Below are 20,975 nucleotides of genomic sequence, written 5' to 3' on the forward strand. Positions count from 1 at the left end.
TTGTTGTGTTGGCGCTCTGGCTGGCCGCTGTCGGTGTGAGGTTATGTCCAAAACCGCCAAGGTGGGAACGCTGGTGCTAGTTGGGGGCGAGTTTGGACATTTCCTTGTGTTCACGATGTTAGATTTACTTCCCTTTTTATCAACCATTTTACCGATAATAGCCTCAAGTCTTGTTATCCTCGTCCTCTCCCTGAATCTTTATTTGAAAATCAGGTAAGTAAAACGCCGGTGAAACGTGACCTAAATCGTGACTTCTAGACGCAACTTCCCAATTAGTGTTAATTGCTGGTTCTGCAATTCATGGACCAAAGTACCTTACGACGACCGAAACAGTTTTGATTGCCCGACTTGCTCGCAATATAACGGTTTCACACACGTGGGTTTTGGAGGTTTTGAACGATAAGAAATTTGAATTTTGATCGGTTTTAGGACGGCGGTTACAACAAGATTATTCCAGAACAACATGACGAGTTCATGAATCAATCGACGAGGGTTAAAAGTCGGAAAAGCGGCGCCTCGAATGGTTTATGTGCTTTGTGTAATAACAATCAGCAGTTGAAGGTTTTCCAACTTGCTCATTTTGTTCCCATGAACGAGGAGAATTATGATGTGGAAATTGAGCATTTTCAGTATGTCACAATACTCACAATCACAAACTTACAATAATTGTTCCGTGACTTTTAGAAAACAACTGGAAAAAGCCTACAAGCTGTGCAAGAAATGTGACAAAGTCTTGAAGAAAACCATAAGTAAGCAAAATGCTTGGATATTTGGAAACCGCGTCAAGGATTTATGCCACAACGGAATCTCAAAAATTGCAAACCAGTTTAAAAAAGAAACAAGACTTTCACTTCTGAGAAAAATAGACGGCTGCTTATCACTTGTGGTCGTCCTCACGATTATTTTAATCACTTTATTTGGAATCAGAGGTTTTACGAGAACTTTAGCCAATTATATGCCAACGGCCTGTTTACCTATTTACAAAAATATTGTTTCTTTAGCCAACACTTCAAAACTGATTGAAGTTAAAATTTTCAATTTCACAAAGAATCTCAAAATTGAGCCTCATTTTGTCGTTTCTAGTGCAGGTTTTTTCTCTCAAATAATCAGAATGTTTTTGAGTCAATACAACACTAACACGAAACTAAATCAATTCCTTTGTTGGGTGATTCTTTTGTTAATATCGTGGCTACGTTTCAACAAGACTTACACGCCTTATATCTTATTTATTGAGGTGAGTTTAGTTATTGGAAAGACAAGTGTTTGAGTGTCAATTTTAGGCTTTCTCTTGCATTTATCTACTCAGCACTGCCTTTACCAAACCTGAGCCAAAGAAGCCTATTCCGAAGCCAACCGGGATGCGAAAACTGGTCAAAAACCTGGAATACACCACCAGCGACGTCTCCGATTGCAGCGACTTTGAAAATATTTCAGACAAGTCGAATTCCACTAGCCTCGATGTGCCTCTTACCACTGCCTCAGTACTTAGCTCAAGTTTTAAAACCGCCCCCGACTTGAATAAAAGCCTAAACAATCTGACTCTGGGCTTCAAGTCGCCGCCGCGGCCTAAGCCCGTCCTGTCGCCCCCCAAGTTCCAAACCGTCAATTCGTGGGTGGCCGGGGGCTTCTGGCGGGAGGGCGACGGCCTGGTGTTGCCGCCGACGCAGAGGACCAACCTGAGTCGGTGCTCCAGCGAGAGTTCCGGGTTCGGGTCCCAGCACGAGGCCCCTTTCGTGCCGAAATACTACGAATTTGATAGATTTTCGCAAGTTTCCGACTCGCGTTTTAGCCCCATTTTGTTCAGGGGGGTTTACCCCAAGCCTGCGTTCGTGCGTCTTGATGCATATCAGAGGAAAAGTCCGGAGAATTGGTCGGAGAAAATCAACTCACAAGCCACGCAGAGCTTCCGGGATCTGAGTCTGCGCTCGAATTATTGAGATTTTTATTTTGTGATTTGTGTTAAGTTTGGAAAAATCAAAAACGACAGGTTTTTAATCACTGCCATTGAGCTACCTCGACTTTTTGATTTTTTACTAGGTTAAGAGCAAACGCGGTTTGAATTTGCCGCCGAAACTGCCAAATCAAGGCGGGGAATTTGAATTTAATTGTTTGAGATTAAGCTGTATTTGTTTTAAATACATTTTTTTGAAACTTGTGGTGTTTCTGGTATGCACTCCCACGTGATTGGGTTGAAATGACTGGGTCTGGGGACAGGTACCAAGTCTTGTGGGGATACCACTTTACACGATGGTCGGTTTCTTAGGTTTAGGGCAACCGTTGTCAAGTTGGTGGCGTCCATTATGGACGAATTGGTCCTAAAAAAACATTAAACACAGAAAATCATCGATAAAAATTATACAGGGGAATCGCAAATCGCTTAAATTTGTAAGCATTGAGCTCGGGGGCTGCGTAATTGTCGGTATAGTGGGTGATTTGATTCTGTCGTGGGTCTTGCGATTCACACTCCCATTTCTCTTTTTTGTACTCGACGAGGCCAGTTTGGGTCATATTGCCCTAAAGAAAAATTCGAGAAAATTCCCAAAACCTGACAAACTCACAAAAGTCGGTAAATACTCCTCAAGTGGTATATAGTGACCATTCCTCAAGCGTTTCCTCACCAAATTCTCGTTCACACACTTGGGAAAATGATTAAACGACAAGTCATACATGCTAGAAAAATTATCAAAGTAATTGGGAAAGTCGCTCCGCCCGGTTTGTGGAATGAAATTACTGTCCTGTAAACATTTATTTGTTTTTCCAAGTCTTAAATCAGTTTTGCTTTACTTCAGATTTTAGTTTTTGGTCCCAAACTGCCGTAAGGTCGCTTCTTGAGTTTTGTTTTTGTTGAAAATGGTCCCGATATGTCGTAATGTGGTCTTTGTACTCTTGGGGGCTGTACTGGGCATTGAGACGGTCGTAAACCCAAGGCCCTATTAACACTTTATTCGAATAAGTGGACGGAGTAATGAAAACTAGACGGGGTTGAGGCACTGAGTTTTTGGCGCGCATTTTTAAATCGATCTTATTCGACATAAAAAAAAGTGATTGGTACGATGTCACGTTGACAAATATTTGTTAGTGTCAAGTGGCCGATTTTTTAATTAATTTTATATGCAATAATTTTTTTCTCCATTATTTATGTATTTTGCTTTTTTAACAACGTCATTGACGAACTCATTTGGGTGCGTTAATAACTTCTCAAGGTGGATTAGCCTAGTGTATTTTATGTTTTTAATGTTGGTGACAATGCCGTTGTAAGTAAATTGCTTACAATAAACTTACCAATTTCCCGAATTTTCGGTGGCGAACATGAAAAAATCTACGAGTATTCATTTCTAGATTACGCACAATGACAAATGTTAGGTTGAGTTGAATTTTAGTGTCACCAACTGACACAAAATTTCCTAGATTATTAAAAAAAAAACAGAATAAAAAGCGTAAAAACAATAAAAACAAAGCAAAAAGTAGCTTAAAACAAATATATTTGATAAAAATAATGTGTATAGACATGAATATAAAATAGTGATTTATCTTTGTCTCCTAGCTTTTTCCTTGTTGCCATTTTTACACGTATTTACTCTACAAAAAAAAATAAAAAAAACGTTATTTGTTAATAATTCTAATCGAATCAATACTTTTTAAATGAAAATTTCTCAAACTTGTAATCTTCAGGTTTGGGGGCCCTAAAATCAACTTCGTAGCTTGTAAAAGGTCTGAAATCCTTGTCGCATTCCCACTGTCCCTTTTTTTGTTTTACTAGACCAAAATTGGTCCAATTGCCCTTAAAAACGTATCATAAATCATAATACAAGTATCAGTATTGCCAACTTACAAAACTAGGGAGAAATTCGTCTATAGGTTCGTGGTGCCCCTTCTTCAACCGCCATTTTCTTTCAATCGGCTTTTTGACACATTTTGGGAAATAATTATAAGCCAAATCGTTGGTACTACTGTACTTATGAAAAAAATTTGTACTCTCGTAACATTCGTTTTGAGAAATAAAATTGCTGTCCTAAAATAATAATAGAATTTTTTGCGTCCGTTTGAAATTCTCACTTCGTTTTTCAATAAATGATCCCACATGAGGGCCGAATCCCATTTCGAGTACGGCTTGGGAGTGAAAGATTCTCTGTAAACTGTAAGAAAATCGTGATTTTTTGGTACTGGTGGTACCTTATTGTGACGACGTTCGAACCATTCCCCGATTAGTACTTTCTCAGAGTACGAATCGGTCGTTTTCTAAAAATAGACCAATAGGACAAAAATTACAATTTTGGACTTATACCGAGTACAAAATTTTCCGATTCATGACTTAAAAATTGTCTTGTCAAATTTTATGGATTTGGACTGGTATGGGTTTTGATCACAAAAACTGCGATTTTTGTCAATTTTTGATACAACCAAGATTAAAAAAACGTCAAGTGCAAAATCTCTGTTCTGTTGAGTAACATAATTGAGTAAATAATGGAAAAAAAGTGTCAATATGATAAAATTCAAGTGTGGGCAAACAATCAATACTGTGTAAATTTGGTACATTAGTGTCTACAAAGCGATTGTGTTTTCATGTTTGTTTGATGTGTGTGGTCGGATGATTTTATTATTGTTGTTTTCACTAAATAGGATTTTAAAAATTTGAAATTATGGCTCCTGCGCGGTATGGAAGCACGCATGCGCTTTGACATTTTATCTGTCAAAATGCATCCGTTTGTTGTCAAATCAGCTGTACAAATAGTCTCAACACAAAAAGACTTTAATTAAAAAAAATCGCCTGAAACTGTTCAAAATGCGTTCAGTTAGTGTCACTCGTGTGTTTGTCCTCCCATTTTTCGTTTAAGTGCATCGGTGTCTTCACATCCGGTTCGCTCTAACTCTGAGGAGTCTTGAAAAATGCGTGATTCACCCAATTTGTAAGTTTTCGATTATGTTATGTGCACTCCCTGGTGCCTGGACGTCCGGCCCCCGACGCCTGGTTGTCTGTCGCCATGACAACGTGAGATGATAGCGCCGGTGATGAAGTTGGGACGGTGATGGGCAAACAGGAGATGGACAAAAGCACCGAAGAAATCGAACAAATCAATTGTGATATTACTGCTAGTCCTGATGACGCGAATTGCCAGTTCCTCAAGTGCAATGTCGGGAAAGAGAAACAGCCGATTTACGTGGAGGCCCTCGACGAGGAGCCCCACAACGCTCACGAGGCGCTCAAGAGGACGAGGAATGGGGGCGATAGGATCTTCGCCAACCAGAACGAGGACGGGACGTGGCTGCTCCGCTGGGACGTGGGGTGCCAGAAAGAGGGCGATTTTGTCGCGTTGTGCTATCAAGGTAAGGGGGTTGGCAGAGTGCCAGGCCGGGAGGGGTCAGTCTTAAAAAAATATTTCGATTTTTTTTAAGTTATTGTTCGGATATTTTGTTGACTGAAATTTTTATCAGAAAAATTTGAAAAATAAATTAAAATCCTTCAGTTTAACCATATTTCAAGCGTTTTTGCGACAAGGTAAATTAACTACTTTTACGATTTTATTACCTTCAAAAATTGACCCAATAACGTTTGATGCACTTATTTGAGTCTTTAAGACCTCTAGAAATGTAAAAAACGTTAAATGGATCAATTTTAAAGTTGAAATTTTTTTTGATTTTTGTCGAGATTTTGGTCGATTTTTGGCACCCGGAGCGGTCTAATGGCAATAACGCCGGACTTGTTAGAGATAACCTCTTATATTTGGTACCGTTGGATAAAAAATTGAATTTTCTATCATATATTAAAAATTTCAGTGCTCTACGATGAATAGTTATCGAGAAAATTTCTGATAAAGTCAAAAGTATCGAGAATTTAAATCTGACTATAACTTCAAAACTACTTCGAATTTTGCAGTTTAATTGACGCCAATCGATTCCCCGGAACATTTTACATAGGTWTAGGTCAAAATATTATGTCATTCAGACACAGTTTTGCCGCAATTTACAAAATAAAAAAAAGTAAACTAGTGTTTTTAAACATGTCTCAGATTCAATTTAAACATATCTTATCCGATAGATTTTGAAGCGCTAATTACGAATTTCCCAATTATTTTGCGCTATCTCCTTTAGTTTCGCCGTAATCGGCATTTAAAAATTCATTTTTTTTTGCGAGATGTCGACTTGGCTTTGGCCTCAGTCGATAGATTTTCTTACGCTGATTACGATGGAGTTGGACTGATTGCTCTAAGTCTAATAGTTTTAGTTTAGTAATCGCCTTTCAAAAAGTGAAAATTGTCAAAATTGTGAAACTTTAAACGCGTTTTTCTACGAAACTATAGAACTTAGAGCAAAGGGGTAAAACCATTAAAATTAGCTTAAAATTATCTATTTACTGGCGCAAACCGGAAGTCGCTCCGGGTTATGGTTCCGGGTACAAAGGCATTATTAGTTTTTTCAAAAAAAAAAATCATATCTCAAAAACTATGAGTCTTAGGTCAACAGGGTTTATACAGGCGTGTTCTCCGGTTAATTTTACATATAGTACTAGTTTTTCATAAGAATCAAAAAATGTTGATTTTTGGTCAAAGTCGGATATAGTGCTTTTAGTCTTATTCTTAACTTTATTACTCAATATCTCAAAAACTATGGATCGTAGAGTATTCTAACTAGTTGAATCGTGTTCATCGATTTAAGGTAAATTGACTATTTTTACGATTTTACTACCGCTCACCTTCAAAAACTCAAAAAATTCAAAATTTTTGAAACTTGACCCAATGTCGTTTTATGCACTTATTTGAGTCCTTAAGACATCTAGGAATGTAAAAAACGTAAAATAGATCAATTTTAAAGATAAATTTTTTTTTTTGATTTTGGTCAATTTTTGGCACCCGGAGCGGCCTAATGGCAATAACTCCGGACTTATTACAAAATAAAAAAAGTAAAAATTTGTCAAAATCGGATGTTTCTAGCCTTATTCTTAACTTTATTACTCAATATCTCAAAAACTACTCATCATAGAACATTTTAACCTGTTGTGTCGTGTTCAGCGTGTGATTATACGTTAGGCATACCATATTTTAAGCGTTTTTGCGACAAGAAAACTTTAAACTTGACTAAAACATTTTATACACATTTCTGATTTTTTTTACATTTTTGCACTTTTCTAAGATTTTTGGACCTCTAGGAGTGCATTTGGTTTAATTTTGAAGTTTTTAATTCTTGTAAAAATTTTGGTTAATTTTTGATGTCACTTTTTTTCGTTTTTTTTTTTCTTTTATTTTATGTAGAATACTTTCGATTGTGTTCTCGAACGTAAAACCTTTTCATTCATGACTTAAAAGGTTCCCTCAATGAATAACTCCGTCATACTTTCACTGTTCGAAAGCAATAATTTGCACATTTTTCCCGCTTTAATCAGTTCGTGGGTTCCCAACGGTAACAACGGCCTTTAGCGGCAACGAAAACAATGCATTCGCAACCGCAACTCTCGCACATCGCCGGAAACGTCACCAATTAACCACCAGAAGAGTGGTTTTCAACCACCATTTAACATAGTTCCACGGCAAAAAAACAATGATTAATCAAAATTACGGATCGAACTTCTTCCATTGAAAACTAATCCGTTTGACGAAATCGGATGTTACGTAACGAACGGGGTCACCGGAATAAACACCATCATTCATTTCAGTCGCGATGAATGAAATTCTTTGACACGCACTTCCACCGCCCGACGTGGAAAGGGAAAAAAATCGCGAGTTTCTCAGAAGCCTACGATTCGCCCTTCGTGGCCTTAATTTCACCCTTCCTACGCCTTCATAGATGGGCGTAGTAGACACGCTTCGTGTAAATATTTGCAAAGAACGGCCTTGGCACCTGAAAAACACTTGGGTACAGGTAAGGATTGATTTGGATTTTTTGATGGTGAAAGAAAAAATCACTTGGCCTTCCGGCGAAGGCGGCTTTTTCTTAATTTTGACGTCCGGTCGACCGGTAATCGGATTGTCTTTTATTCGACCTCTGGAGGAACAGACACCTGTGATTTTTAACGTTCGTTGTGTTGACTTTGGGCTCGAAGGGCCGGACGAAACGTGAGAAACGAACGGAAATCAAAATAAACACCACAACGGCTCAATTGGCTCAAAAGATTAACAACTCTCGGAGAAAGCTTTACCCAAAAGTCGATAAATAATAAAAACAAACAAAATTGTCTCAAGTTTAAATGTGGAGGAGAGAATTATACTGTATGTCTGCGGATTGAGTTCACAAGAGGAAAAAATTTGTAAAAAACGAGCAAATCTGTACTTAAAATTTTATTACTCTGATTCAGTCAAAAGAAAAGTTATTTTTTCTCTTGATTTTCAACTTAAGAATATTTTTTTTTGCTTTTTAAGACCTATTACGTTGGCGGTTTTATTTATTTGACAACTATATGTCACTTTGACAATTACTTTATTAATTAAATCATGATAGTTCTTGTTAAAAACCACTTTGGTTTTTATCTTAAAGCTGTTTCTTTGAGTTGCTATTTATTAAAATTATGTGCTCCACAAACATTTTTGTTATTTAGCTTGCGTAAACTTATTTTTCAAAGTGACATCATTGTCAAAATAATAAAACCGCCAGGTTATAGGACCTAAAAAGCAGAGAAAAATTATTCAAAATCAAGAGAAAAATAAACTTTTCTTTCTACTGAGTTAGAATAATGATGGTTTAGTTACAGATTTGCTCATTTCGGGTAAAGCAAGAAATGTTTTTCTTTAGTTTTGGCAGAAAATCAAAGATTTTTTTTTTCTCTTGTAAACTCAATCCGGGGACATATTGTATACTGTTTGTGTTGGCATTGCTGTTTTAATTTTTGGTTGGCACAGCTGACATTGACACCACTTTTTATTACGTCAATTATCTCTGTCAACCAAATTATGTCGCAGTGTTACTAACAGTCGAATAAAAAATAGTGCTAAAATAATCTACGATTTTTTTTTAATCGTGATTTTATTATATTATGAAAACATTTGATAAACTTGCACTTTACGGACTGTTTTTTCAACTTTGCTGACGATTTTGATTAACGACATGACATATGAGACCGGAAGAGTACTTCTTTATTGACTATTTCATGGACAATTTCAGAAAATAATAGTTGTTTTCCAATTTATTGTTTGTGAAAAAATAAGCGTTTTATTAAAAAAAACAGTTTTAAATTCTTAAATTTAATTCAGTGTAGAGATGTTTTTTTCCAATTAAATTTTTAGACATAATAATTATTAGTCCTGAAATCTACTTCTTTACGGACGATTTTGGGTTACTTTACGGACTATTTCCTTGTTTTCACGGACGATATCAGAAAAAAAATTAGATCTGTTTTTCAATATTTGTTTGTGGAAAAATATGCATTTTGTTAAAAAGAAACAGTTTTAGATTCTTAAATTTTTGCAACTTATTAAACATTTGATCTAGGATAGGTATATGTATTTTTTTCTAATGTAATTTTTATACAAGTCATGAAAATTACTTCTTACGGACTATTTCCTTGTTTTTACGGACAATTAAAAAAAACAACAGATTTGTTTTTCAATTTATGTGTTTGTAAAAAAATAAGCGTTTTGTTAAAAAACACTATTTTGATTTTTAATTTATTTTTCAATGTAATTGAATATGAAATGACTTGACATATTCGCCCTGAAAAGTAGTTCTTTATGAACGATTTTAGAAGAAAAAAAAACAGATGTTTGTAAAAAAAACAGTTTTAAATTCTTAAATTTTTGCAATTTAAAACATTTAATCTAGGGTAGGTAGGTATATGTCTTTTTTTTCTAATGTAATTTTTAGACAGGAGATATTATGAGTTCTGAAAAGTACTTCTTTACGGACGATTTTGGGTTACTTTACGGACTATTTCGTTGTTTTTACGGACGATTTTAGAAAAAAAAATCAGATTTGTTTTTTATTTTATGGGTTTGTGAAAAAAATAAGCTTTCAAAAATTTTTTTTTATTTTTTTTCCAATGTGATTTTTATACATTTTTGTTTTTAGGGACGGTTAAAAACAGCTGTTTTCCAATTTATGTGTGTGAAAAAATAAGCGTTTTGTTAAAAAAAAACAGTTTTAATTTTTAATTTTTCTTTCAATGTAATTTTTGAACATGACACGACATATGCGTCCTGAAAATTTGTTCTTTATGGACGATTTTGGGTTACTTTACTGATTACATCGACGATTTCTGAAAAAAAACAGATGTTTTCCAATTTATTTGTGAAAAAATAAGTGTTTTGTTAAAAACTTTTACTTTTTACGGACGATTTTGGGTTACTTTACGGACTATTTCGTTGTTTTTACGGATGATTTTAGAAAAAAAGCAGATCTATTTTTTAATTTATGTGAATAAAAAAGCGTTTAAGAAAATTTTTTTTTATTTTTTCTTTCCAATGTAATTTTTATACATGACATAACATGTGCGTCTTGAAAAGTACTTTTTTTAGGACGATTTTGGATTACTTTACGGACTGTTGTGTTGTTTTTACGGACGATTTTAGAAAAAAAAATCAGATTTGTTTTTTATTTTATGGGTTTGTGAAAAAAATAAGCTTTCAAAAAAAAATTTGACATAACATGTGCGTCTTGAAAAGGACTTCTTTACGATTTCAGAAAAAAAATCAGATTTATTTGTTTGGGAATAACAAATCTGTTTGTTAAAAAAAACAGTTTTAAATTCTTTTAAATTTTTGCGAGTTGCTAAACATCGTGTCTTTTTTCCAATGTAATTTTTAGATCACTTTTTGAATTAATTTTTTGCGTGCCAATTTTTTGGGCGTGTTTTTTTTCCTCGTAAGTCCGAAAACGGTGTCGTGAGGCACGAAAAGGTCATGTCATGCTATCGCAAATCGATCACCTGTTCGCAACATCCGCCAGACGTGCATTATTTCAATACATTAGGGTCCGAAGCCGAATTACATTATTCTAATTTGGAGCCGTTGACTCGTTTTTCAGTGTTGCCTCTCGAATTTTTTTCCGTCGAAAAATCGAATCGTGATGCGCAAATATTTACAAAATCGGTAATTTCGGTCGATCCCACCTGCTGTGTGCATGCTGGCGTATTTGCGTCAGGTATATTATGATTATCGATATTTATTTAAAAATAGCATCGCGCGAAAACTATTTATTTACAAGAAATTTCAGAAGGATGTTATTCTTAGACCAACATTAAACAGGAACAGGAAATTAATTATAACGTAATTGTGAGAAAAAGTCCGCAAACGTCGGGGTAAAGGAGGAAAAAGAAAGAAGACTGTGTTAGGAGATGGAAATAATTAGATATTAACTGTAATTATGGCCCACATCCGCCCTTGAAACGCACCATGTTAAATCTTGACGAATTACGGAGGCAATTAAAGAGGCAAAAGGTCAAAGGCGTCAACGGTGACGAGCCAGAAAAAATTACTTCAAAATATCACACCGCATCCATACAAAAATAAGGACTCTTGGCAAACAAATTAAATTTTCGAAAACAATTACCTTTTTGTCCAATGTATTATTAATTTTTATGTATTTTTTTAATAAATAGAAAATCTTACGCAGAAATAAAAATATCACTTTTTAAAATAAGCAACAATTTCAACGAGCTTACGTTACGTAAATAAGTAATTTATTTTTTGCTCCTTATTTTAATTCTCATTTTAGATCAGTCGATCTACTTTTTGTCAGAGAGCATTTTTTTACTAAAATATTTTATAAACAACAAAAATCTATTATTCCAAGGGTCTTGAAAAAGTTTTTCAAAATTCATAATGAGGAAATTTAAGGCAGATATACAGGGTGTCTCATTAATAGATACTAATCTAGTCCATCACCTAAAATTATTTTTAACCGTACAGCGTGTCTCAAAAATAAGTTTCAATACAAACTTGTGTTTTTTTTAATGAAACACCATATGTTTCTTAGTGTTTTTGGATGTAGATTTTTATGACAACGTTTTTAAGCTAAACTTTTATTGGTCGATTTTGCTTAGTTTTAAATATGAGACGGTTTTTTGACGAAAACATGCACTTTTAAAAAAATTATTACACAAAAATTAAGACATTAGAAATATTTTTTTACTACCGCAAAAAAAAAAGATACAGACTATAAAGTTGAAAATAATTTTAGGTGATGCACTAGATTAGTATCTATCAATGTCTTATACATTTTTTTTTTTAATTTTATGATTTAAAGGTCCACTAAGGGACTTTTTTTCGCTGGGACACCCTGTAGAAATAAACCAAGATCACTGATTAATACGCTGTGTACTTTTAGATAATTTTTGCTTCTTATTTTGATCCCCTTGAAGGTAATTGATCTAATTTTTCTGAAAATCTATAAAATCTAGTCTAAAATTTTCATCAAAATTAAAAATATTGGCTAGTCCCAGATTGAAGATGATTTTATAAATAAATCTATCATTTCAAGGGCCTTGAAATGTATTGCTTTTAACTTTTTTCGTAATGAATTTTTCAAAGAATGAACATTAATCATCCAAGAGGCGAGATAATTAGTTTCCTTTCAATGTTGAATCTAAAACTTTCAATTTTATAGGGATTTTTCAAAGTTAATTGTTTGAATTAATTATTTTTCAAATAAAATTACCAAATCTTGTTAATAATGATTCATTGAGTCATTATGGCCGTCATTAGAGAACGTTGAATTTCCGTCAACCTACTCGAATTACAAAGGAACCGCCATCGTAGACACACCTTAAAACTCCATTTCACCACGCTTTCACACAATTTATTAACTTAGTTAGTCGTAATAGTGCTTCGTATGTGTGTTCCACAACATTTAATAAATAAATTTTTATTTTTTTCACATAATTTCGAATAAAGAAACAGATTTATTATTTATTGTGTGTCAACTATTCCCAGTTGTATTTCAAAATTTCATTACGAAAGTGCTTTATTTCAAAACTCTGATTATGAAAATTGCACTATACAGCGCGCGTCATAAATAAGTACCGGTAGCAATTTTTTTGCACATAACCTTGACGAGAATCCGGTACAGAATCGTCTCGCAGGTAATTAAACCACCATTTGTAAGTGTGATGCACTCATAATAATTATTTAAATCTAATTGCCCACTTAATTACGCAAAACCGGTCTCGCGTCATTGAAATTTTTGCGAAATGCCAGACATCCAGCCTGTAAACAAATGAATCAAGTGTGTTAAAAAAACATTTGAAAAAAATAAACCTGTAATTACCCGTCATGTAAATAAAGCATAAATCTCGTGTTGCGAATCTCGCGAAGGAAATTATAAATTTCGCTGTAATGGCCAATTAGAACTCTTCTCAGACATTATTTCTCGTTAATACAATTGATTTTATTGACTTATCCTTACGCTTCCGCCCGTAATTCAATCAACGTAAAGAGATAACTCGATGAAATCGTTGTCAGCGGGTCGCGCTCAATCGGACTCGGATCCGGTCGGTGCGAGGTATAGAATTTTGATGGGGAGCGATTTTTCGGGGAAGAAGAAACGTATCCTCTGGTGCAAATCGTGACACGTGACTGGGGTTACTGATGACGGATCTCGGGGCTGTTGTGGAATTTAATTCGGTCAAAGACGAATGTTATGAAATTGTTCAAGGACGATGATTGTGAGCGAGATGAGGATGCGAGGACGATTTAATCTAAGCAGATTGGAATGCAGATATAGATAAAAACAAATGTATTGTAGTGTGAACTTGATAAATGAAAACTGCGTCGAATATTTTTTTTTGTAAAAAATTGTGTATTTTTGTCTGAAATGAGTGAAGAAAAACACTCATTTTTACCGTGTTTGAAAAATGATATTTTAAGCTGTGAATCCATTAGAGTCGAGGGTACATTTTTTCTCGGTGGTTTTAATATTTCAACACGAGGAAGTGTAAAGAGTTCTGCTTTCAAGAGTGTGTAAATCATTTTATTTCATTCAGAGGCTGTCTAAAAATAGGTGAATTTTACAAATGTCATAAAATTTATTCAAGGATGTTTGGTTAAATGACAAATTTCTAAATTTTAATCAAACTTTAAAGGTTTTCTATATTTTAAATCAGGTTACTTATTTTGAGTTATTCTTGTTAAAGAAATAATAAAAGAATTTGTTTTTTTATTTCTGATAATCTTCATTTTTTATTGTTTTTCGTTGGAATAAAAAATTAAAAATACAGTGGGCGGCAAAATTATGGGAATAAAATAAATGAAACACCAATTTTTGCTGTTAAAATAAACTGGAACTGAATGAATTGAATCTTTTGATATGATATTCGATTTTTCCATTTAAAATAATTGCTTATTTGAGTTTTATTAAAACTGAAAATGTTTTGTTTTCGCAAAAATCCTCGAACAGGTCAAATTTCTTATTTTTTTTTAAAACTTGATTTAAAATTGTTAATTTTTTTGGTTTTTGAATAATGACGCCATTCCATTTTAAATGGAAACCCTTAAATTTTTTTAGCCAATTTGATATATTTTTTAATGACATTAAAATATTAAATATTATATAAAGTTTTCGAAAAAAAATCATCTAAAGAGTGAAGTATAATATCAACAAAAGACAAACATACAATTTTAAATCAAGTTGAAAATTTTGTATTTAAAAAAAAGAATTTTTGCTAAATAAAATATTTTCAGTTTTAATAAATAAGATTATTCCATAATTTTGCTGCTCACTGACTGTATAATTCACTAAAAAAAACCTTGATAATGGGAATTTATGGCCGACAAAGGACCAACAAAGGGCTATTATTTCGTTATAAACATTTTTATAAAAAAAAAAAAAAAAACTTAAAAATAGTATTTAAATTTTACACTTAAAGTGAAATTGTACTAATTCCAACTCGAAAAAGATATTACTAAAATTTCAGAAATTCCAAAAAATTCTACCGAAATTTTAGTAATTTTAATAATCTATCGTAATGTCTTTGTTTTTAGCCTAATTTCTATAATTCCAATTTAATTTCCGTAATTCTAACTTAATTTTTGTAAGCCCAAATTAATTCCGATAGTTCTAAGAAATTCAACGTAATTTATACCTACAGAATTTACCTCCCAAAAGAATTTCAATAATTCCAGAAAAATTCCAGTATAATTCACAAATAATTCTAGTAATTCCAATTGAATTCCAAAAATTTTGTACAATTAATTTCAGAGTTAACAGACTAACAAAGGGCTATTATTTCGTTATAAACATTTTTATGAAATAAAAACGTAAATAAACTACGTAAAAACGTAAATAAAATAAACATTTTAAATTTTTTAGGCCCGGTTAACTTGAAAAAAACTGTACAACTAATTCCAATTCCAAAAAAAATACCAAAATTCTAGAAATTACAAAAAATCCTATCGAAATATTGTAATTTCAATAATCTATCGTAATGTCATTGTTTTTTTAGCCTAATTTCTATAATTCCAACTTAATTTCCGTAATTATAACTTAATTTTTGTGAGTCCAAAATAATTCCGATAGTTCTAGGAAATTCAACGTAATTTATACAGAATTTACCTCTCAAAAGAATTTCAAAAATTCCAGCATAATACTCAAATAATTCTAGTAATTCGGATTGAATTCCAAAAATTTTGTACAACTAATTTCAGTTAACGGCTTTGACTTTCTTCGTTTGTTGCATTTTAAAATAGATTTATTAATTTTTGTGTTTTTTATAACTTAAGTTACTTGTATTTTATTCGAATAAAAATCGATATTCACTTACATTTTGGTTTCTTTGAATTAATTTGCGTCGCTGTATAATCAATATTCTAGAATTTGTTCGACTTTCTGCTTAAATGATTTTGTTATTTGTCATTTTCGTTAACAAAAATAAAACAAACGGCGATCGTTAACGTTGTTTTATTGGCATATAAAGAACAACGACATCAAATGACAATTAAAGGTGGACTTTATTTCCTATTATAATGACGAAGCATTTAGGTATCAGGAACGGAAATGCTTATAATTATTATCAATTCGACTTGTTTTTATCTTGAAATCTTAAGCCACTTAGCAATTATTTATTTTACAACCACACAATCTACTTAAATCACTAAAAACAATTATTTACTCAACTGTGAGCGTAATTTAATAATTTTCCTGTTTTTGAATAACAAGTAAAAATAATAATAAAGTGACACAGTTTGTGATATTCGTTATCGACTTCCGTTGCAATAACCAAAATTAATCAATCGATGGTTATCTCGTCGATAAAAATTCCGGAAGTCGTCAATGTAGAAATCGCAATTTTCCTCCCTTGTGTGTTATTAAAAAAAAACTCGTAGACAATGCACTCGGTGAAGAATTTTCGACGTATCAACCGTCCACGCTAAGGTAAGACCGGATCTGGCCCCCTTCTCGCCCCCCGTCTCGTAAAGGTCGTGCGATTATGAATGAACGTCCGTCTCGCGTCGCGCCCCCCTCATCCAGCCCCCCTCGCTCCGTATTCTCGTTCATAACTCCCCACTCGTCGCTTCGAAGGCGTGTGCTCAGTTGTAAAATTTGATACCGAAGAGTTGGTCGTTTCTTTCGTCAAAAAGTGAAAATTTGCGCAGTTGGTACTTTGGCGGGGGCGGTTGTTGGTTTGTGGCGGCCATGGAGGCGGCAATTGTGGTCTGAAACAGCAACGCGTAAGTTTTTTGCGAATGAGTGTGTTTGTTGAATGAGTAAAGGTCGAGGAGCGTAGTGCCACGTTGGGAAAGCGCTGCCGGTTGTCATTCATGGAGGGAAAATGGGGGATTTTTTCGTGGGGAAAATCGTGACAATTCCGGTGTTGCCTTCTTTGGTTTACGAGAGATTAGAAAGTAAAGCGGCCACCGGCCGTGATATAATGGTACTGAATGGAAAATGTCGTGACTGAAACGAGAGAGAGAAAAAAATTGTGATGGTTTTTTGACGTTTTGACCACGGAAAAGTCGGGGTTTTGATGATAAATGTGTGATGTTTCTTTTGGCACGAGTGGTAAATGTTTGGGTTTCAATTTGGTGTTTATCTAAATAGGGCGGATTTTTTCAAGTGGGCGATGTTTTGATAATTTGTATATCAAAGAGGTTTTCTCGTACTGTCATTTCAAGATTGCGGGATTGATAACACTGGTTTTTAAAATATTGATAAATTGACTCAAGATGGTATTAAATGGAATTGATATGTTGTTTATCAGAGATATTTTTTATTTTTTGAAATTCTATTCAAAAGTATAGAATGAAAATTATCGTTATCAAACATTAATTAATATTACTTTACAAATAAGTTAATATTTTAACAAAAATTTGACTAGCATTTAAAATATTGGTCGATGTTATCGAACACTGGATAGAGCGTATTAAAAATTATTTTGACTAATATCACTAAGCTTTGAGACACTTTTCTCGATTGATATGAAAAAATATTTATCTCTCATTGTGATACATACTAAATTTTATCAGAAAGGTTGAAATGATATTGAGATTAGTATGTACTCAGTAATTTATTATTTTAATTTAAAATTTTCATTAATTCTCAGAGTTATTTAAATTGATATCTCTCAGTTCTTTTGATAGATTCGATTATGATAAGTGATTTATAAAATTTAACAATAAGAATGTAATGAACATTATCAGTATCAAACATTACATCAGGGTGTTCGAAAAAAAAAACCTTGGAAAATTTCGGGTAGTTTCATCTTTGTGGAAATTGCCAACTTTCTCACTCGTTGAATAATATACTACATATTTTAATTCTTGTTTTCAAAATCAATAGTCTTTGATTTAGAAGTTGTTTTTTAAAATTTGAATTTCAACACCAAATTTCATTATTTAGCATTAAAAACTCTATTCTACATAATTTAAAAACACAAAATTTTGACTTTTGAAAGAAATACATTACATCAGGGTGTACAAAAAAAACGTTCAAAAAATTCGGATAGTTTCATCTTTGTGGAAATCGCCAATTTTCTCACTGGTTGAATAATATAGGTACATACTATTTTCATTTTTATTTTCGAAATCAGTAGCTTTTGATTTAAATTGTTTTTTTAAATTTGATTTTTAACAACAAATTTCATTATTTAGCATTAAAAACTTAAAATCCTAGTTTAAAAACACAAAATTTTCACTTTTGATAATGAAAATTTTGACTAAAAAGAAATCAAATTTTTAGAAAACATTGAAACTTACCATTACTGAGGTTTCTTTAGAGTACACATTTTTAATTCTTATTTTCAAAATTAGTACATAGCCTGACCTTTAAAATTAGAAATTAAAACTTTTGTATAATTTAGGGTTGTGGTTCCCAGAACAAAATAAGAAAAAAATTCTTCCAAAGCAAAATTTTTCATCTTAAATAGATTGACTCTACTAATCCCTATGCCACCCCAACTAAGGTCCACAATTTTTAATATCACTAATAGATTCAAGATCAAAAAATTACTCCAGGTGCAAACTTTTGTAAATTTATGTTTGCTGGTTACTGACAAATTGAAAAAAGGCCTTTTGTCTACCATTTTCACAGCTCCCTCAGGAAGCATTTCCGGACAAAGGTCCATAGAAACTTTTTTTTTATTTTGAACTAGGGAACAACCCCTCAAAATCTTGCAACTTTTTTCTGGACAATCTGTATACCTATTAATGTTACTTTTTGTAGTTTTGATAAAAAAGTTTAACATTTGATATACATAATGTTAAAATGTCTCAATGGATGTTATCAAATCAGAATAGAGTGAGTAAAATAGAGTTTTATCAAAATTTTTTAGAATATTTCAAATCTTATATTCTTGATTACAAAAAATAATATGTTAATATGTATAAAAAGAAGATAATTTTATTAACACCTTTTTCCACATTGATATTGCGATAAATGAGGAATTTTAAAATTCATACTTTTTTGTAAAATTCATGACAGTGTAAATGTTTAAAAAATAATGATAAAACAAAAAAATATAATAAAAATAATTCTTGATTAATTTGAAATTAAAATAAAAATGATTTTTGATTGGCAAATTTGATCAAAAATTGTTCTTGTTGTTATCAGTGTGTTAACAATTCAGATAATAAATAATTTCAGTTTTCATTTAGAGTAACGAAAGCTTTGGATAAAAAAGAATTCATATCTGACACAAAGAGCTAAACAAAGGTTCATTCTGGTTTACAGAGATAATAAAAAATATCTTTTATTAGTTGTCGAGAAGTTTTGTTACCTTTTAGTGAATTAGATAGTAGATAGTAAAACTTTTAGTTGTCATAGTGATTATCAAGTGAGTGGTATTTAATATGGTCATGTTTTTTTGAATATCAAAAAAATATGTATTTTATTTAAGTTGTCGACGATGTAATATTTCTGAAACATTTATTATCAAAATAATCTTGAATTGATATATGAAGTCGTGTGGTGTTTGATACAGGTTTTAATGGTTTTGATAGAACAAATTGTACCAAATGAATTTTGTGTAAATATCATTAATTTTTGGGTTCATTGCTGGTGTGAAAGTCCAATTTTTTGGCGAATAATTTCAGGCGTTGAAGGGAAATAGCTATCAAATTCCCGAAATAGCGAGATGCTTGCAGGGATATGAGTGATCCTTCCTGCACCATAATTTGTCGGAATTTGTCGAATCCGTGACGCAGCGAATCTCCTATCACACGTTTCGAGCATTTGTCGTTTCCCAGTGTGTTTTTTCGGCGAAAAGCTTACGGTACCATAACGATCGGAATCATTAAAATCGCTTTAGCTAATTAAAACAATTTAAGCGTTTGCCGTATTCTATCCCGACTTCCGTTTATTAATCCTCGTATTACGTCACACTAATATCCCTCTCACTGTCCAAAAATTCAAACACAATCGTCAATAAATAACGGAAAAAGTAGTCGTTTCTTCATCGCTCACCTACCGACCGCCATTCAGGTGTTGGTTTTTATTGTAGTAATAATGATTCCCACACGAATCACTATTTTTAGTTGATATAATAAACGAAAATTTCCACATAATATCGAGCGGATGTTTACGTAATTGTAATTCTGTTTAATTTTGAAAGCGCACTGCGTTTATTATGATATTTTTTCGCCGTCTCGTGGCGAAAAAATCCGACAAAGACTTATTGTTTCCGCCGAATATTCGCGCCCCGGTGAAAAAAGTCACGTGGTCAGGGAGTATGGGACGCCCACACACATCCTGTCCGAGGAGGAATGCCGCACACGCCGAAACTCACCTCTCGAGACTTGGAGAGATAAGAAGAGCAAAAAATGGATTCGGATGGTGGGCGGATAATTACCCAGATGGGTCCGTGGATATAATCGATTTTGCACGCCGATGAAATTTTTCGAAAGAGGAATTTGTTCGAAGAGAATACCAATTAACACCTGCATTCCGACAGCGAAATTTCGGCCTCGATAGAGACTTATTAATAAAATGATTAATTATTAACCGCATGTCCCATCGAATGCGTGTCATATCCGGCGGTCGGATGCTGCACATGTCGCCGCTTCCGGTCCGCGTCATCCTATTAAGTCTTCTACACATTGGTGGACACAGATGAAACGCAATTTGTTCAGAGAATTGCGTCCTTCGCCGCGAAATTTGAGAAAAAAATCAATTTTTTTTTTGAAAATCTGGGAATTCGATTAGCAATTGACTAAATTTTATCGACATTAGAATTAAATAAAAAGTGTCTGTTTCAAGTTTGGATAGATGCCGACTAATTTATTATTTTGAATGGCAAATGCAGTTGGCAGTGACTCTGATTTAAATTTAAAAATAAATTCATAAAGTTCTTTAACTGGGATTTGAAAAAATGTACAGAATGATTCAGTCAAAATGACCCTATAGACGGTTGAGTAGTTCGAACGTAAATTTATCTAAATTTGTCTAAAGGGAAAATAAAATATTTATCGAAAAAAAAATACATTTTTCAGCTTAAAAAGAATATTTTTTTTAGTTATTTTGTCAAACAGTATTGTGACCTGGTTTTACTTTTTATTCCTTTTTTTATTTTACGTGTGATTCAAACCGGGCATTTAACAATGAAATTACAGCTTGTGGCGTTTTTT

General features: G+C 33.0%; 4 protein-coding genes across 6 annotated transcripts in view; 2 read left to right on the forward strand and 2 right to left on the reverse strand.

The window, feature by feature from the left end:
* The first annotated feature begins 4 nt into the window (after positions 1-4).
* On the forward strand, positions 5-2,154 carry LOC123015697. Its single transcript, XM_044415571.1, has 5 exons — positions 5-213; positions 259-376; positions 430-629; positions 685-1,234; positions 1,281-2,154. The coding sequence occupies exons 1-5, from the start codon at positions 44-46 to the stop codon at positions 1,935-1,937; spliced, it is 1,695 nt and encodes a 564-aa protein (XP_044271506.1). The 5' UTR covers positions 5-43; the 3' UTR covers positions 1,938-2,154.
* LOC123015700 lies at positions 2,101-3,065 on the reverse strand. Its single transcript, XM_044415576.1, has 4 exons — positions 2,785-3,065; positions 2,559-2,735; positions 2,360-2,514; positions 2,101-2,315 (listed from the first exon to the last, which is right to left on the reverse strand). The coding sequence occupies exons 1-4, from the start codon at positions 3,031-3,033 to the stop codon at positions 2,132-2,134; spliced, it is 765 nt and encodes a 254-aa protein (XP_044271511.1). The 5' UTR covers positions 3,034-3,065; the 3' UTR covers positions 2,101-2,131.
* A 403-nt stretch (positions 3,066-3,468) lies between these two features.
* Positions 3,469-4,370, reverse strand: LOC123015564 (uncharacterized protein C1orf158 homolog). The gene is made up of 5 exons (XM_044415346.1): positions 4,286-4,370; positions 4,057-4,239; positions 3,833-4,012; positions 3,636-3,781; positions 3,469-3,579 (listed from the first exon to the last, which is right to left on the reverse strand). The coding sequence occupies exons 1-5, from the start codon at positions 4,307-4,309 to the stop codon at positions 3,528-3,530; spliced, it is 585 nt and encodes a 194-aa protein (XP_044271281.1). The 5' UTR covers positions 4,310-4,370; the 3' UTR covers positions 3,469-3,527.
* Positions 4,371-4,709: 339 nt separating this feature from the next.
* The window catches only part of LOC123011546 (E3 ubiquitin-protein ligase HECW2), a 33,426-nt gene continuing 17,160 nt past the window's right edge, over positions 4,710-20,975 (forward strand). For 2 of the 3 annotated variants that reach the window (XM_044409034.1, XM_044409040.1), the window contains exon 1: positions 4,710-5,325. In XM_044409034.1, coding sequence (XP_044264969.1) covers positions 5,028-5,325 — 298 coding nt within the window. In that variant the 5' untranslated portion in view covers positions 4,710-5,027. Of the gene's footprint in view, positions 5,326-16,453; positions 16,587-20,975 lie in introns of those variants that run through there. The other variant, XM_044409047.1, reaches the window with a different exon arrangement.

This window comes from Tribolium madens, unplaced genomic scaffold (genome assembly GCF_015345945.1).
Source record: "Tribolium madens isolate multiple individuals breed KSU strain unplaced genomic scaffold, Tmad_KSU_1.1 Scaffold_19;HRSCAF=116;Tcas5.2_LG9, whole genome shotgun sequence".
NCBI classification, from domain to species: Eukaryota; Metazoa; Arthropoda; class Insecta; order Coleoptera; family Tenebrionidae; genus Tribolium; species Tribolium madens.